The 18,759-nt window shown below is 40.2% G+C and overlaps 1 protein-coding gene across 1 annotated transcript; it reads left to right on the forward strand.

The window, feature by feature from the left end:
- The first annotated feature begins 276 nt into the window (after positions 1-276).
- Positions 277-18,759, forward strand: HADH (hydroxyacyl-CoA dehydrogenase). The gene is made up of 8 exons (XM_058803748.1): positions 277-458; positions 3,660-3,788; positions 5,056-5,213; positions 9,911-10,037; positions 11,275-11,364; positions 12,898-12,970; positions 16,069-16,185; positions 17,216-18,759. The coding sequence occupies exons 1-8, from the start codon at positions 330-332 to the stop codon at positions 17,332-17,334; spliced, it is 942 nt and encodes a 313-aa protein (XP_058659731.1). The 5' UTR covers positions 277-329; the 3' UTR covers positions 17,335-18,759.

Below are 18,759 nucleotides of genomic sequence, written 5' to 3' on the forward strand. Positions count from 1 at the left end.
GCGAGCGTGAGCAGCGGCAGCGGGCAGGTGAGCGCTGAGGGCAGCGCGGTGACCTCTGAGGCAAAGGGCGGCCCTCAGCGCAGCCTCGGCCGCCGGCCCAGCGCCAGCCAGGGACTCGCGGGCGTGCCGGCAGCGTTTGCCCTTGCTGCTTGGCTCTTAAGGAATCAGAGGTAGCGAAGGTGAAAGACCCAACACGCCTGCCCCGTCGGCGGGCAGCTGGGACTGGGCAGCCGGAACCGGCCGCCTTCCCCCGGGGCGGAGCGCGGCCCTCGCCCCGCCCGGCCCGGCCCCGCCTGTCCCGGCCGCGCCGCTCGCTCCGCGCCTTCGCCATGGCCTTCGCCACCCGTCAGTTCGTGCGTGCTGCCTCTTCCGACGCCGCCACGGCGGCCGCCAAGAAGCTGCTCATCAAGCATGTCACGATCATCGGCGGCGGCCTCATGGGCGCCGGCATCGCCCAGGTGAGCGCGGTGCGGCGGCCCGGCCGCGGGGCGGGAGGGAGCGGAGGCGCCATGGCGGCCGGGGCCCGGGGCGAGCCCTGCGGCCAGCGCGGGCCCGTACTGGGCTGCTGCTCCTGCGTCCCGGAGCTCCGCTGGGGCTCTTCGCTCGGAGCTGAGCCCGGCCGTGGCGCTGCGCTCCGCGCTGTCCCCGGGCGGGAAGGGACGAGCTCTGGTGAGGGCGAGCGGTCAGCTGGCGGACCAGCATTAATAAAACCCACAACTAAACGTAACAACCCTCCTGGCGCTTCTCAGGACGTGTTACGGTCCATGGTCAAACTCCTTCGGGCTTGCCTTCCCAGGCTGGGTTTGTGCGGGAAGCAGCGGCTGCGCCGGCTCTCGGCCGGGCTGGGCGGGACGCGCCCCTGCCCCTTGCCGGAGTGCCGCGGGTTTGGGCTCCGCTGCTGCCGCGGCGGGCTGCGACGCATTGCTGCTCTACTTGCTCTACTCTCACACTTGTGATCCGCCCATCCTCAGGTCGGACGGCTTGGAGAGGAGAACCCAGGCTGATGGCTTAAATTGCTTAAGGTGGTTCTTAAGACAATGCGTGGGCTAATTGTAAACAGACAGTGGGGCTGTGGAAATACGTGGAAAATGTTGGTTGGAAAGAAGATTATTCTAACTTGGCAAGAGAGCAGATCTAGTGATTTTTTTTTTAGACGTTTTACATGCAGCAGCTAAAATGAGCATTTAGCTGTCATTCATCTTCAGAATTATGAAGTGGTTAATATTTAAATAGGACTTATTTTCCCAGAGTTTAACCTCAGGCCTTTGGCTTTTAAGTTCACCTTTGGCTTGATGGCTTTAGGACATGAAATGGAAGAGTCCTTTCAGAGATTGAAAATTTTGGCACTTAGTTAATTCAGAGAAAGAACCCGTTGCCCAGGATACCAGCGTGGTTCACTAACTTCACAAAGAATAAGGGGGGCAGGCAAACAACGGACAGTGAGGCTGGAGCTCATGAATAGTAGTTCTCCATCTCAATGAGTTAAAAGGTTTGCCTCTCAGAACTAAAGATTTCTTACATTCCTGGCAAATGTCTAGCATGTGGAATACAGTGGCAATTTATTTGGCTAAGAAAATAGTTGTTTGTTGTCTTTTCTGATAAAAACACTCCTCTGTATCATAATACTAAAGCTTGAGGTTTCCATTGGAGAGCCATCAAAGAACAACTTAGAAAAAAGTTGTTCTTGTGTTTGAGGAAGACGCAGACTATGCAAAGCTTATCATTTTCCAGGTAAGTGTGCTGATCTCGTTCTGCTGGACTGCACATTTTCAGAGAGCAGCTTGTCACGAGAAACATGTCTGGTATTTGACAGTAAAGTAACAGGGGTTGCAGGCCTCTACCACTGTTAAGGACCCAGGATTATTTTGCTGACCATCTGCCTCCAATTTATCAATCCAAACTTATCTCAAAGCAGAGGTCATTATAACACTGAGTGGTGTCTCCCCTGTACCCTGTTAATAAAGCTGCTTTTCATCCCTTTTTGAGTACTTAAGAAATTGCATCTCCTGTTCTCCTGGCTTTTCATACTGTCAGTGAAGCAAGCCTCTGGTAAAGTGTATGGCTTTATTTATATTTATTGGCTTTATTATAATTTATTTATAATTTTTGATTATGCTCTGTGAAAAGCACTTCTGTATGAAAAAAGCATTGATTTCCCAGCATTTGTGCTTCTTATTTAGAAACACATTCTTAAGATCATTGGATAGTAGAGTTTAGGCAAGTGTGTGATTGAGTTGCAAGGAAATGGTATGATCCTGTCTCATTTTCTTCTTCCCTGTCCATGTAAATATGGTGGGAAATGGGAGATGTTAATTTTTCTAGGATTTCTCACCAGCTGGTCAGTGACGGTGTCATAAATGGATCCTCAGTGAAGCACCTCTTAAAAATTTGCTTGGTAATGATTTTTCATCTTCAGGTGAAAAAACACTGTTACAAATTATCAGCAACAGATGAAGTGTTAGGAGTAGAAGTACAAGTTTGGTTTAAGTGGTTTTTATGGAATGGCCATAGTGAAAATAAAAAACCAAGCTGGATAAAGAAATGTCTGTCTGCAGACTGACCCCTTGTTAAAGCTCTACTGCTACTGTCCAGAGACAATCTGGCATTTCTTTATTTGCTGGGTTAGTGAGGCAAATTGGATGAGAACATCACCGTGCTTTTCTTCATGAGATAGCTGCCCTGCACTTTCCATTTCAGCTAGCTGTGTTGGAGTGGGTCTTGTGGGTTGCATGAGTCTTTAGTCATCACATGTAAGGTTAAATGCAAGGTAAAAGATTTACAGATGGGAAGCTCTGAAGTTGAGTCACTTTAAAACCGTCAGTGGAACTGTGTTTTAGTATTTGTTTTACACAGTTACTAAATCACAGCTCTGTTAGTTCAAGGATTCTAGAAGTGAAGAGAGGCTGTTGCTAACTAACAAGAGGAACATAAAGTAAAAGTGAAGTAACAGGTAATGAGCACTTGATCTTTAATGTGCTGATGCAGCGTGAGACAGTGATGTTACATGTTTGAAATTGATTTAAATACCAACCAAAAAGGCAGTCCAGTAGTGCTGTGTGTAGCTGAGCCAGTGTTTGCACCAGGTGCAGAGTAGGGAGACTTTGCAGCCATTCTTGTCTGTGAGGAATCCTGAAGTGGCAAATGTCCACTGCTGCTCCCAGCTTCTCTGTCCCAGTGTCACCTTCCTGTTGTTGCAGGGACATGCTCGTGGCCTGGCAGCAGAGCTGTGTTCTGGGACACAGGGTTGGCCATCCCCTGTGCCACCTGCTCACCCTGCCAGCGTTCCACTTTTGGCCTCCACAGCCCTTTTTCCTTACAAGATCCAAGGCTCTCAGCTAAAACGCTTGTTCCTTTCAAGACAGCTGTTTATTCTGTAGCCATGGCCACAGAATTTAGATGCCTTCAGACACAAGATTCTACACATAGTATGAGGGAGAGATTTCTTTTTCCTTTTCCTTCAAGTTGTTTGAGACTTTTATCCCTTCAGCATCACCCCAGCTGTATACAGGCTTTATGATTTTTCTAGTCAAGTGTATTTAATGCAATGTATTTTAGCTCTCTTTTGCCTAAATGCCTGGCATGTTGTCTGTCAACACAAATGAATATGGTTGATTATGTTGTGACATTGAGTTGAATTTTTCTTTTCTTTTAACTTGCAGGTTGCAGCAGCCAGTGGTCACACTGTGGTATTAGTTGACCAGTCAGATGAAATCCTTAAAAAGTCTACAAAAGGAATTGAAGAGAGTTTGAAGAGAGTGATAAAGAAGAAGTTTGCAGATAAGCCTGAGGTTGACACCTTCTTTATTTCTCTAAGAAAACTGGGAAGAATAAAAACTGCCATATTGAAGTTATGATATTACAGTTATGCATTATAGAGCATGTTATTATACTTGCTTAAAAAGGAAACTTTTTTTCCCAGTGTACTCAAGAGCCTGGACTTTCAGTTTGTTTTTTATTTTTAATTTAGGGAGGTTGAAAGATGTGTTACCTCACTTTCTTTCCTTAATAAACTCCAGCTTTAAGCTGAAGATCTAAACCAACTTAGCAATCTTTTAAAACAGATGCTAAGTGTGAAATGGAATAAAATTATTCATCTTAACTCAAAAGCAAGCCGTCTTTGAGTGCTTACCTGAATATGCACCTATTTTGTCCAAAAGCAAATAGTAACAAAATTGCCTTAATACCTGAGTAAGGAGTCATTTATTTTTTTTTTTCTCCTCCTAACACGTGGGCACAGGATTACTGCAAAGGAAATGAGAGTGCAAGTGACATGTGTTGGATTTATAACTTTGCACTTGCATTGCTGAGGAAGTCTTGCCTACAGCCAGCCACTGTGGTGCAGTTGATGAGTCTAGCTTTGCTTCTCTGAATTCCTCAGCAGATTCATTTGTTCTTTTGATACATATTAACGTATACAATGTATACTGGTATTGATGATTGCCAGAAAATGATGCAGCAGAGGAAGGAAATAAAAAGGGCTTGCTTGCAGGAGTATGGAAGTGCCAGGATACGTAGAGCATTATGGAGAGCCTTTTAATCAAAAAGAAAACTATCCACATAATACTCGCACTTTTTGTATGACATTATATTCTACCATATAGAGGTTTTTTTTATTTTTACTGTGTCTCCATGTACCCTTGGCTAAAAGTCTTGGATTTCTGTTTGATTTCTGCCCTTACAAACTACGTCCACAGATTTACTAGTGAGGAAACATTTTTCCCCACTTTTTCACTGGTATTTTAGCCACTGATTGACCAACCAGGTGATCACTCAGACTCTTGTGCTGAAGGTTGGACTGCAGCAAATAGTCTTCCTGAAAGAATGAGTTTAAAGGTCTCCTATTTGATTCAAAACAGATTTGATTGGCTAGGAAAACTTTGTCACTGGAAGGCATCATACCTCTACACACTTAGAATCTTCTCATTGATTTGGGAATGTGGTAGACTGCCTGCATTTTGGGGGGGTCAAAACCACCAGTTAACATAAGGGGATTCTCATATAAAAGTAAATTAAATCACTGTAAATAGACATTACAGCTGCTTGAAAATGTTTCAGGCTGGTGCTGAGTTCATTCAGAAGACCTTGAAGAACCTCACAACAAGCACAGATGCAGCATCAGTGGTCCACAGCACAGATTTGGTGATAGAAGCCATTGTGGAGAACCTGGAAGTTAAAAATAAACTCTTCCAGACGCTGGATAAGTTCGCTCCAGAGTATGTATATTTTTCCTGTTACATTTTGAAACTTAGACTATTTTCTGTTTTTCCACTCACAGTTAGTTCTCTGTTTTCTTAGCTGCTTTATTTAAGAGTGAGTTTTGCTGTCTCAGACTAGCTCCAGACTATTATGTTAGTGTGGAATAGTCGTGCCAGGTGCATATGTTATAAACATTCTCAGGTGTGTTGCATTGCTTCATTTGTTGTTCCAGGTGTGTTTAGTCATTAGGATTGCCTATCTACTTGGCAATTTCAAATCTTAATCCAACTACAAATGCAGAACAGTAGAATAGACTTGTTCCAGTGGACATGAGTTACTGTTAATTTTGTGCTCCCGTACTTAAATTGGGAATTGGAGTTATAAAGTATTTGTTTCCAGCACACCTGTCATAAACAAGTTCTAAGAAGTCTCAGTCAGCTCAATAATGTCTTAAGTGAACTAACTTTACTTTGTATTATAGGATAGCCAATAGCCAAAGATGGTTATTGTGTGTGATGTAAAAGGGTAAATAGTATTTTAGTAGGTACTCATTTGGTTACATAAAGTTCCTGGAAATGTCCTTGACCTATATTTGATAACTGTTGGAAGCTACTGTTGAATATTTTCCAAAGCCAAAAATGCTGTTAAGGTGAACATGCAGTCTCAGAAATTTGAGCCTTGTAATTGATGAGTCAGGATCACAAGACCTTGTCTGCTTGTTGAGATTTTAACTAGTGCAGGTAAATTTGAGGGTATTGGCTAAGAGATATTCTAGACTGTCTGACCTGTCAACTGGGCAAGCTGTGGCTTGAATATCATATCAAGGGAAAAAAGATGTTTTCATTAGTTGACTTCAGCCTGGGGAGATTGTCAGGCTTTCTCCTCCTGTCAGTAATTAAAATTACTTGGTAATTTTGAAAACAGTCAATGATCACAAGCAGCCACGTACTGAGCACAGGGTAACTTGCCATTACCCTGACACACAAAAGTAAATAGATGACTTCAACGTTTATGAGAGTACCTTGTTGTGGTTGGTTTGTGCCTATTTTGTGCAAACAGACCACTGGTTGGCCAAGTATTTAATGAGCAAATTGGAGTGTACTAAATGGTAAACTGTCTAAAACCAGTCAGCAAGGAAATGGGGACTTGGAGCCTCACTTAAAAATATGTGTGTTTGGAACACCTGAGGCTGTTTTTTGGAAGCCTGAGCTGTTTGTCAGCATAGCTGCTGTAAAACATCAGATTTTACATCACAGTGTTCAAAGATACTGGGGGTTGTTCAAATCTGCTCCTGCCCATTGCGAAAGGGATGATTTTGCAGAGTTGGGAAAAATGGCTAAGACAAGAATCCTTCCTTTTTAAGAGGATATTTGGAAGCTATTATAAACATACAGGTATCTTATGTGTAGGATAAAGGAAGGTTAAGTGGATGGCAAAAAAAACGGGTTGCAGTGTCGAAAGTCTAGATGAAAAGCTGGTAAAATAGTGAAACTTAGTAGTCAAGTGTTTAAAATATTAGTTTTGGATACAAAAGGTAATTTGTAACTGTGAGAGTGTATAGAGTTGCAGATGGTGTGCTTAGTGTGGGGAAAGACAGAAACCTGTAGTGAGTGTTTTTCCATGTGTTAGAAGGAAGCAGTAGGCTTTACTCATCCCACATGGCACTGTGCTGGAATAGAAATCTCTCCCTGTCAGTGCAAGCATTCTACAGCCTTTTCTAAGATTGAATAGTTCAAAATTTATAAACCTATTTTATGAACTAACTGTTGTGTCAGCTCAGTAGGGGTGGTAGACTTGTGGTTAATTGGTAACAAAGACAGGATTTGTTTAAAGACAGCTTTGGATGTCAGGAGGAGCTGTGTGGGTTACAGGAGGAGCTGTGTGGGTTACAGGAAGAGACCAGGAAAGACCAGGATGCTGTGAAGGAAGGACTCGGCTTCATTCAAATCCCAGGACTTCCCAGAGGGGTGGATGACAGAAGGTGGAAGTGTGAGGGGCTATGTATGACAGTTGTTCTGACAAGATGAATTCTGCCTGTGAAATGCAAGGTGTGTGAAACCCTGCATTTTTCTTCTTTTGTGATGTATTTCATGTTTCTTGCATTTCCTCAGCTGCAACATGTACTTGTTCATCTCCCATTTTTGCACTATGGAGATATCTCTGAGGAAAATAAATAAGTCTGGGAACTGCAAAAAACTGAAGTATTGCAATAGCACAATTAACTTAATTCCTTTTCCTTTTCTTATAAAATAACTGTAATTCCTCTGAAAGTGGATCTAAATATGTAGGGGATGGGAAAGCTACTCTTTTATTGAGAGAAGTTGTATTTGTGAGTGGGGAACAAATTTCTCATGAGTGTTCAAATCAAATGTAATAAGCCAGGAGCATTTGGAAACCCCAGAGCACCTTGGAAACTCAGAGTATTCCCCATCTGGGTAACTGTGCAGGTGAAACAGTGGGTGCTGTTTCTTGGGTGCCATTAGTCTGAGAAAATACTGGTTTATGTTCTCAGAGCAAAAATTTATGTTCTTGCAGCTTTGCAAAACGTGGAAGGCAGAATTGTGTGTTCTATTCCTCTCAGTATTAAACTCACCATATTTGCTATTTATTACTGTGTTACGTGGTCATCATCTTTGGACCAGAGTAAAGCATTGCTACCCATTCTTCAGTTCTGTTTTCCTTTTCTAGAATGGAGTTAGTCTTGCATTTCCATTTTGAAAAAGGTCAGGCTAGGATTTTTGTAGACACTGCAGCACTTTTCCAAACAGAGTTGTAACAAATATGACAAAGGAACTTTTGCATTTCCAGTTTAAGAACTTTTCTGTACTTGATTTTTGTTTGTTTTTTTTTTTTTATGGGATTGTAGGAAATGCTCATCAATATTCCTTGGTCTAGGAAGGAAACTCAGCTTGGACCTGGCCAGTGTTTTTCAGCTGTTCACTGTGTTCGAATGAATGTGTTAAAAAACTGTTAAAAAAAGAAGTATTACTCAGTGTTTGCTGTGTAAGGCAGCTGGACTGTAAGAGTTGGATTTATTGGAAATATTTATTAAGGTTTCTCTTGTGTTGGGCTCTGCTTTTGACGTCTTTCCCTGAGCCACTAGATGGCACCAAGAGAAAGCACTCTGCTGCTGGGAAAGCCATTTCTGTGGCTTCACTAGTTCTGGCTTCCCAAAGCCTCCCAACTCTGTTGTCATCTGAAGCGTGGATTGTGTAATTCTAAGTCACAGAGGCATGCAAATTCTATTCTAAACTCAATGAAATCAATTGGTTGGCCAGAGAAGAAAGTGTAACTAAAATGCACTTATTCACAGTGCAAATCCAATGCTTTTCTTTTTTCCAAGGCTTTCTATCGTGTGAGGCTACAGAAGAAGTACTGAGGTAAAATCTCTTAAGTGAACTCAGATATAAACCTAGCAATTATATTTCACAAATCAATGTGCTTCTTTTTTATATGAGTATTTTAATTTTTACATACAGTGCAAAGAGTAAGTGACTTTTGGTATTCACTGACCTTGCAAGGTCAAAACTATGAAATGTAGAATGCTCCTTTTAGTACCTCAGATCAGTATAAGGCCACTTTATGGTGGAGAGATAATAAAAGAATATTTGTAAGAAGAATAAGCAGGAATTTTCAGGACTTTTTATTTCTTCACTATAACAAAAAAGAAAACATAATAAAAAACTGAAAACAAAGTGAATGTTTTTGTCTTGAAATGTTTTCTTTAATGCCACTATAAGATATCACCATGACTTGGACATAACTTTTTCTGAAAGCTCTGTTGTAAAGCTCAGTTACACCTTACTACAATGTAAGCAAAATATCAACATAGATAAACATTTGCTGAGTCCAGTAGGATCATATAAATATGTCTGTTACATATTTATACATTCAAGGTGGTTTCCTGCAAAACAGAAAGGGATGGTAGAATGCAGTCCAAAATGAAAGGTAGGTTTTAATCTCTAATTTAGTTTCTGATTTTCTGATTTGAAGAAAAAGCCATTTCTCTAAGTTTTTGGTGTGATAGCAGGGCTGTTGAAGGTCTGAGATATTTCTGGGAGGACAAACCCAAACAAAATACTCAAACCATTAAGAATTACAGTTAGTAAATTTGGTTTATGTCTGGAGAAGGACTTCATATATGTCTTAAAATTCTTGGCATTTTGTAGATCCTTTGCGGTGTCCTATGCATGGCAGGTCTTACATTTTCTCTGGTTTTTTTTTTCCCTATTAAATCTTTGCTCTGGTGGTAGGTTTGCTCATCATGTCTATCATTGATAATTTCAAAATAAAGTAGATTACAAATTTTCTGTATGACTCCAAAGTGCATTTTTGACATGGCATATGATTGGGTTTCAATAAATGTATAAATGTGTTTAACAACAAATAAAAATACCCTTAGATTTCCAGGATTGCTGAAGGAATTACCTAGAATGGATTTGGGGAGTGAAATAAAATTTTCTAATTGCACAGTCCTTTTTCCTAGCCCCTAATAAAAGCATTCAATATAATTCCTCAGGAATCAGAAAGTCACACAGTCTTTGCAGTGGTTATTTGATTAAATTGCCGTGCTTGGACCTCAGCAAAAGGACTGTGATAAACTGCAGGGATATTTCTGAGAATTCTTGCATGATTAGCCAATGGATGTCTATTTATGTTTAGTGCCTCAGTCTCCTACTGTCCTTCATGCAATCTATATATTTCTTATTCCCAGGCACACGATATTTGCAAGCAACACTTCATCCTTGCAAATCACAAAGATGGCAAATGCAACCACCAGGCAGGACCGATTTGGTGGTCTCCATTTCTTCAATCCGGTGCCTATGATGAAACTTGTGGAGGTGAGTGTCCTGTGTGCACGCCTTACAGGGGCTGCTATCATCATGTTCCATCAGCTACAGCTGCAGCCCAGCAGTGCAATTGTCAGCAGTGGGATTTCACTTAGATTGACAGAGCAGATCTCAGTTTGCAGCTGCTCTGATATGGAATTTGCTACCTCTAATGATTAGAGGGTATTGCAGTCTCTGTTGAGGGCAGGTTTAACAGACAGAGGTAACTCCTTCAGTCTCAAGGCTCCCGAGTTCCCCACTGAACTGCCAACAGAGGTGCTGTTTATAGCCATCATTTCAAGCAGGGAGGCTTATTCATAGGAATTGCTGGTACTAGTGTAGAAATAAATAGAAAATGTCAGGAGATTAAATCGTATTGCCTTGTCACTTCTCAAAGTCAGTTGTGTTTGTTTCAATATTTCCAGTGCTACAGGCTGGGGAAGAGGGGCTGGAAATCTGACCAGAGGAAAAGGATCTGGGAGTGCTGGCTGACAGCTGCTGAGCATGAGCCAGTGTGTGTCCAGGTGGCCAAGAAGGCCAATGCTATCCTGCCTTGTGTCAAAAATAGTGTGGCCAGCAGGACCAGGGCTGTGACAGTCCCCCTGTACTTGGCACTGGTGAGGCCACACCTCAAATGCTCTGTCCAGTTCTGGGCCTTTCACTACAAGAAAGACATTGAGGTGCTGGAGTGTGTCCAGAGAAAGGAAACAGAGCTGGTGAAGAGTCCAGAGAGTAACTCACAGGAGGAGCAGCTGGGGGAGCTGGGATTGTTTGGCTTGAGAAAAAGAGGCCAAGGAGAAACCTTATCACTCCCTAAAATTATCTGAGAGGGGGTTATAGAGAGGTGGAGTAGCTGCTAGAACTTGTCCTATCAGGAACTACAGCTGTTTAAATGGGTCTCTAGGATGATGTCTTTGTGTTTCCCAAGACAAGAGACTATGTAGCTTTTAGAGTTATTTTGATACACTATAATCTCTTAAGTGTGCTTTCAAAGAATGGTTCCTTTTACCATCCTTCCGTAGTGGCTGAGTGGGAAGGTGTCTTAAAGAAACACAGCATTGCAAAATGCTGTATCTATGTGTAAAATAGTGTTCTGTGTCTGTTACATATTTATACATTCAAGGTGGTTTTCTGCAAAACATTTTGTGAATTTCTGGAAGAGTGTTCGGATTACATTGCTGCAATAGGAAAATGGGAGAGATTCTGCTCATTAATATGCTTATGCTCTCTCTACCTTCCCTGTACCCAGGTCATCAAGACTCCAATGACCAGCCAAAAGACTTTTGAATCACTTGTGGATTTCAGTAAAGCAGTAGGAAAGAGTCCTGTCAGTTGTAAGGTGAGTACATTTTGACAGTATACTGTTCAGAGGGTCTGTCTTTGTAGCCTGTTAATTTTAAGGTGGTAGGTTTTAGTAGATGTATGAGCACTTCAAAAGTTTCTAGGCTACATCTTGTCCAGTTTGTCTTCATAATTAAAAGTAATTTGACAAAGAAAACACCCATATTTACCACAAATTCTTCAAAGTTCAGTGACCCTCGACATCTTGCCTAGAGCAGCAAAACTCACAGGTATCAGAGCTTACTGTTATGGAGTCTTTTTTTCAAGTCCTGCAGAAGTATAGATTGGAGAGTTTAAGCAGGAGTTCATCTTTAGCCATGCTAGAGACAAAACTGCTGACTCTTGTACTGTGAGGCAGTTGGCTGGATCCTTCATGGTGTGTGCTCATTGCAAGGTTTTCTTAAGACTGCAGTAACTAGACACATATTCATCTTAATTTCTTCTCAGCTTTGGTTTATTTTCTCTAGAGAAACACCCTACTTTGAAAGCTCACTTTTTCTGAATCCATTAAGCTGTGGTCTGGATAGCTTTATGCAAGCTACTGCTTTGGGTTTCACAGCCCCCAGGGGACAGCTGATAATAAAAAGAAGGGCCTGCAGTCTGGTAGTTACTGGATTAATTAATTCAGCTGCTGGATGCTGGACTCTGATTCTAGCTATGTTCTCTAAATTCTGGTTAAATTGTTCTGTGGCCTTAGCTGACTTTTTTCCCATTTCTGTCACAGTTTAGTACCATGCAATGTGCAGAATATAGGAAGAATTGTTATAAATTAGCTTGGATAGAGAATAATGCAGTATTCATGCCTGAACTTTTTTTTTTAATTCTTGCTTATAGAAGAAACATTGCTTGGGATTCTCTGGATTAAATACTGAGATAAAGTGGAATGAATAATAAATATCTGAAACAGTAGTAATATACAAAATAATATTATATTTGCAGAACTCTTTCTCTTGTTTTTGATATATTCTGCTTTTGATTGATGCTTGTGCAAAAGAAGTTTTGTATTCATTTGTTACCTTCTGACAGCATGTGTCTTATCTTTTCATTGTCAGTGTTGATGTTTACTGTTAAAGCTATCCTAACTTTCAAAAGTACGGGTCACCAGTGAGCAGTGGGGGAGAAGCAGACTATTTAGTCAGGAGTGCTTCTGGTAGTGGACACACACATAAAAAACTTTCTAGGGAAGAATTGCTTTTCTCCTAACTTCAGGAAATTGTATCATTAGACTCTTGATAAAGAAAAGACTAGCCATATTAAATTGTTTTAAGATGGATTGCTTTGGCTTGTAGTAGTCTTATTATTCTCAGTCATGATGACTGTTTATATGCCATTCCTTAATGTTAATATGCCATTTCACAATGTTTTATGCTTTAATACTGAGCAGAAAAATTAGATGAAAAATACAGATCAGAAAGTATCTTAAGTAATGATACAATAAGTGTCTTCATCCACTTGTTTTATTTGTCACATAGCATTGAGTGTAGTTCTGGTAAAGAGTGTTTACTTAGAATGCCTTTTTTATTTTTCATAGGACACTCCAGGGTTTATTGTAAACCGTCTCCTGGTGCCATATATGATGGAAGCTGTTCGTCTTTTTGAGAGAGGTACTTGGTGGGATATTCACTTCAAGGGAGGTTGACATATAACACTGCTAAATGTTACATTGCTTCAGAAAAGCCATGGGATTCCCTCAAAATTTTCAGACATTAAAAGCTGGAAATGAATAGAGAATGTTAAATATGAGCCAACATGTGTAGCTGGAAAGGCCTTGCCTTCTCTTTGAAATTATGCACAGTCAGGTTATGCAGAGTTGGAAGGTACTTGTGTGTGAAACCCCTGGGGGTGGAAAATGTTTCTGGCTAGGAGGTGACAAGGTGAGTGTAGAAGCATTGTAAAAACATCCATTGCCACCTATTCAGGAGCTTTCCCTCTCTCTGTCCCAGGAGACATTGATAAAAGTGATTGAAAGTCCCATAATGGGACTGTTAGTAAAGTTCTCCTGAGTTCACTCATATGGGGCTTGTGAAATAAACCCCCAGTTTCGAGGTAAGTGGTGTAATAGTGTCACATTGTGGTACTGGTACTGAAGTGATTTCAGCTCAGCTACTGCCACATAAAACTTTCTGTTCCCCTTCTGTGTTGATTTTTAGACATTGGTTCTTCAGAACTCCTGTCTCACTGCTGGTCTCTTTTACATTAATATGTAGGTAAAAATAATTATGAATCCCCAAAGAACCACTGAATTTTTCAAAGCATTGAAGCTTGTTTTGAAAAGAAGCCAATAATGAATGTAGTGGATAAAGATGAAATTACAGACTATAATTGCTTTTATTTCAAGCTCTCTGCTCATAGCTCTGTGCTACTAAGAATGTCATTTGAAACATTTTGTTTTTGAAATCACTGCCTTTTTACAGATGAAAGCACTCCATTTTCAGGATTCCACCAAGTATGCTTTAAATATTAAAAATCTCTTTTAAAGCACATGGAAGGGATGGTTTGATTTCTAAAAAAAAGTAAAACAACACTACTTGTTTATCCATCAACAGATGTACCTAATTACATCTCAAAGGGAGAAAAGAGCAAATTTAGTGACTTGAAAGGCAAAGGCATGAATGTGAGGGGGCATTATTTTTTTAGAAAAAGTCACAGTTTTGAATAAAGTGTATGGGTGTTTCAGTGTGTTTAAAAGAGGTGCCTTTGTTAAGTGACATGTATCATTATGCATATTTCAGGAGACAACAGAACTTTTTAATTAAATGCAGGAGAAAACAGTTACCGGGTTTGAATGTTAAAACCGAGTGCTTTTGCCTAAGCAAAACAATATTTCGATTTAATCTTTATTCTTTTTGTATCTTCTCCCACAGTATAATATTTACAAAATTGATAAATTTCATTTGTGACTTTTTAACTTCAGTGAAATCGATTTAAAAAGCTAGTTGATGTCATGGGAAGGCTGATGGCTGTCTTTTAATTCATATGTTTGAGTGAATCAAGTTAAATTTCTATCTTTTGTGTTTATTCTCAGAGTAGACACTTGAGCCAGATTGTCATCTACATTAATTGAAATTGTGTCTCTTTCCTGGTAACCCCAAGCACTGAAATGCCATTTTATTGGGCTAGTCCTTGCATTTTTATTTGTACAAAATCTCATTCTGTTAAATGTGCACTTTTGCTTAAGCAATATACCTTTAGTATATTAACAATGACTTATACAGGGCTTTTGTAAATATTAATGTATAGTGGTCTGTACTGCTCTGCCCTTAGTAGAAAAACTAAAAAGCAGTCAGCTGAGTTTCTATGGAAGTCTGCTTTATACTAGGAGACACCAGAATGAGCTAGGGATATAGCCCTTGTTTGCTCTTTTACTGCTTTTTATTGTGCTGCAATTAAACTGTCGGGTGGCCTAGTACCAAGTTTGACAAAGTGGGACAAATCTATTGAGGGAACAAGTCTGTATACCTCCATCAGCTGCAAGTGAGTTGAGAGTTTAGCTGTGTTTGAATTTGGGGAACTGAAATTATGCTAGAATTAGGTAAGACTACTCTCCACAGCTTCTCAGAAATAAAATGTGGCTTAAAAAAAACATTGTCAGCTTTAAAGAGTAAAAGGAGGTATATAAATTATTAGTTCCTACAGAACTGTCACTGAAGTTGTTACCTTTACAAGAGATTTTGTAAATTTATTTCAAGGGCTCTCTGATCTTAGGCATATAAATTGCAGAAGCCTCTGTGTCTGCCACGCTACCGGACACCGTGCGTGCCTGTGCGCAGTGAGCACGGAGGTTACTTAACAAGGACCTCTGGGGTTTGTATAACTTCATCCTTTTTGTAGTATCTGCAGAGAAAGTGCACTGCCTTTCTCAAAATGTGAATTTGAGGTATGCAGTAGAGATGCATCTGCTTTGATGACAGTCTAAAATATGTATTCCCAGCTAAAGAATGAGGTTAAAGTTACTGTGACAATGTGGCAGTGCAGGATTTGTGTTTTTATAGGCTCAGACTGAAGTAGACGTAACAAATTTCTGATAATTTTGATTATTTCTTTTAAAGTAATTTTGGAATTCTTTAATTCATCTGCACCTGTGCAGTCATTTCAGGTTTCTGTTATCTGCCATCTCTGATTCCAACAGATATCCTCTGGTGATGGGTGCTGTAGCTAAGTGTGTTACTCAGACGCTCCTGCCCCCCTCTCCATGCCTGCCTTACCCATCAGCTGGATATCACTTGTGTTCTGGCAGCTGTAGTGTAAGGGTAGCTCTGTCCTGTGCATCGTCCAAAAGCTGCTGCTGATCTCATGGAGCTGAAATTGAGTTGTTTCCTTACTTACCCTGTTCTGCTGCCTCTAAAAGAAGCTCTTGTTTCTTCATAGTGACCAGTTCTTCCTTTAGTCATTCTGATGGGGTCAGCATGGTAGCTGTGGCTCCATCAGCAGTGCAGTGCTCTGTATTGAAATGCAAGAGGAAACCAGGAAAATAGAAAAGAGGCCTGCAGGGCTTGTTTTTTTTTTTTCTTTTTTTGGTGAGAGTTTCAGCTTTATGCTCCAGTATGTGTATGCTGACTCTAGTTTTTGTGGCTGTGAAACATGCAGAGATTTTTGTGAAGAGCTGCACCAGGGTGAAATAACACCCTGTTAATTATTTAGAGGTGGTGCCAAGGAGATGCGGAATCTTCTCTGTTCCTCAAACTGTCAATCTTTTCTCTAGGAGATGCATCAAAGGAAGATATTGATGTTGCTATGAAGCTTGGGGCTGGCTATCCCATGGGTCCATTTGAACTGCTGGACTATGTTGGGTTGGATACCAGTAAATACATTATAGATGGTACTGCATGCTTATTTTTTTCTGCTTTTCCACTTTCTAGCTAAATTGTAGATGTTTTAATGCAAATGTGACTCTTAATTATTTAAACTGAATGTTTATGGTATAGCCTTTGAGCTGTTGAGGAGAAAGGATTCAGCTCTTAGGATTCAGCTCAGAATGCTGTGTGAGTACAGCATTTGTACTGCATGCCTGTACTCTTTGTACTTGGGGACAGAACAGTGGTGGCTTTGCTGACTTCATCAAGTGCTGTTATAAAATAGTAATGATATTAACATAAATGGTACTTTGTATTACTAAAAAGAATCAGTGGGAAGGGTGACGTACTAGAGGTGAGGAATTCTGTGAAAATTGACAAATGTTGAGATTCCCTATCCTTTTTCTACCAGCCATATTTTTATTCTTAATTAAAAAGAAACCCAGCAAATATCTCAAAAGATGCAAGTGAACCATCTCCCCGTCACTTCAGTTAATAAGTGGGCGAATGTCAATACAGTAACAAAAACTTAAATAATGGTGATGACTTGTTGATGGTTGTTGTGTTCTTTTGAATGAGCAGCTTAAACATTCTCTGAGGCAGAATGTCACTTTGATGATGGCATTTTCAGTGGAACCTCTTTTCTCTTAGTACTGTGAAGTAGTGTTACAAGTCACCACGTGTTTTGCAGGTAGAAATTCAACTTGGGATTTCTTTGTACTTGAATTTCTTTTCTGCAGAGCCTTTATTTTATTTCCTTGTACTTAGCTATGTTTCAAAAGTTCTTAATTGTTTTAAAAAATCCTCAATTGTGGGGACTATAAGGTGTTTGGAGTACACTGAGCCTGAAGACTAATTCTTAGATTAGTGCATAATCATCAATACTGATCTGGGCTTTATGGAGCTGTACTGCAGGGTCTCAGAGAGCCTAGAATAGGTTCCAGTCCTTCTTCAGTTTTCTGACCTTTGAATGTTTTTCTAAGGAGATGCTGATCTCTATTATCTTTGTATGTAAACAGAACTGTTACTAATTCATCCACTTCCCTTCCTTTCCAGGGTGGCATTCATTAGAGCCCAACAATCCTCTTTTTGCACCCAGCCCACTCCTGAATAAACTGGTAGAAGAAAAGAAGCTGGGTAAAAAGACTGGAGAAGGATTTTACAAATACAAATGAACTCCAGACCTGAAGAGGTGTTAAGCAATCTGTATATGCTATTCAGCATTACCATAATACAGGTGTTTAAACCTTCCCAAGGGTGGCACAAGCTGCATTTAGAACATAACTCACTTGAGAACTGAGTGATTGCACTAGTTAACTATGGTCAAAGCTTGATTTGGTAGATTGTTTTTTTCTTGTAATTCCAAAAAATCTTTCAATGTACAGTGCCTTCATGAAATGTTGATTTTTCTCAGGTGCAGTACAGAATGACAAGTGAATTTATGTTTTTGAAACGTTATTATATTGATGGGGAAAATCCTAAAAATAACCTCATTTTCTTAAAAATAAAACTTTCAACAATTTTGTATTGAGTGTGAGGGCTTGCGGTTGTATCTTGGATGGAGCCCACAGGGTGGCAGCCTCTTCCCACACTGACAAATGCAGCCTGGAAAGGCAGTGGGTTGTTTTGTTAGGATTTTTCTTAAGTGCACTGCTAATCTCTAGATGTAAAATACAGTGCCTTGACCAATAATGTTTTGAAGGACATATTTACAAACAAATAAAAGAATCCCACAAAGGCAAGCTGCTCCCCAAACAGAAGGTTCCCAACAAAACAGTTAAAAGCAGAGGTCATGATTTGCATTGGGATTTTCTGTCATTTTCAATTAGTGGTTGAGGGCCTACTTTTGCTAGGTGCTGTAGAATCATAATGAAGATTTCTAGGGGATTTCTGGTCTCAGGGGCATAAGCTAGGATGCTGGTGGAAGCTTCTGAATGTTTTCTAGAGTCCTGTAAATTGGCTGTATTTCAAGTGTCATTTTTACACCATACACTACTACTGCAGTTGAGTACCTGCAGGATTGCAGTTGGGAGTTTGTGCTGGGTAAACAAATAAGTGTGTCTGGCTGTGTGAAGCACCTTCTGTTTTGCAACTTCATTTCCTTGGGGCTTAGCAAAGCTGAATTTGTCCATGGTGGGAGTGCATCAAATCCTGTCTTTTCTCCATTGCAGAGCAGTTGGGCATGAGGATTGGTGTTCCAGTTCAACTCAATAGTAGTGTTCCTTTACTTTCTGTACTTAGTGCTTATATACCTATTTTTAGTTACAGAAATTATGAATAATTATTTAATGCCAAGTTGCCTCTTCCTCTCTTCTCCATCATCTAATTCAGATTGCATCTATAGAAACTGAGTGCTGACAGAGGTTAGTTTCCTGGACATGATCACATAAGATCACACAAGAAATCTTTGAGTAGATTATAAAATTTTTGGTTTATTGGATCCTGGTCCTTAATTACATGTCATCTAATTTTGAGCCACTTGCCTTCAAAGAAAAGGGTTAAAGGAAAGAAACAGTACTATAAACAGCTTCTTTTCTTTACTAATATGTTGTTAAATTGACTTGGTTTTACTGGAATACAGTCCACTTCTTACATATGAA

Source organism: Ammospiza caudacuta, chromosome 4 (genome assembly GCF_027887145.1).
Source record: "Ammospiza caudacuta isolate bAmmCau1 chromosome 4, bAmmCau1.pri, whole genome shotgun sequence".
In the NCBI taxonomy this organism is placed as follows: domain Eukaryota; kingdom Metazoa; phylum Chordata; class Aves; order Passeriformes; family Passerellidae; genus Ammospiza; species Ammospiza caudacuta.

Bases quoted from the DNA above. Each gene is read 5' to 3' on its own strand.
- HADH (XM_058803748.1), top strand. From the start codon at position 330: ATGGCCTTCGCCACCCGTCAGTTCGTGCGTGCTGCCTCTTCCGACGCC. The intron at 5,214-9,910 runs GTATGTATATTT...TCTTATTCCCAG, and splicing joins CTGGATAAGTTCGCTCCAGA to GCACACGATATTTGCAAGCA. The intron at 12,971-16,068 runs GTACTTGGTGGG...TCTTTTCTCTAG, and splicing joins TGTTCGTCTTTTTGAGAGAG to GAGATGCATCAAAGGAAGAT.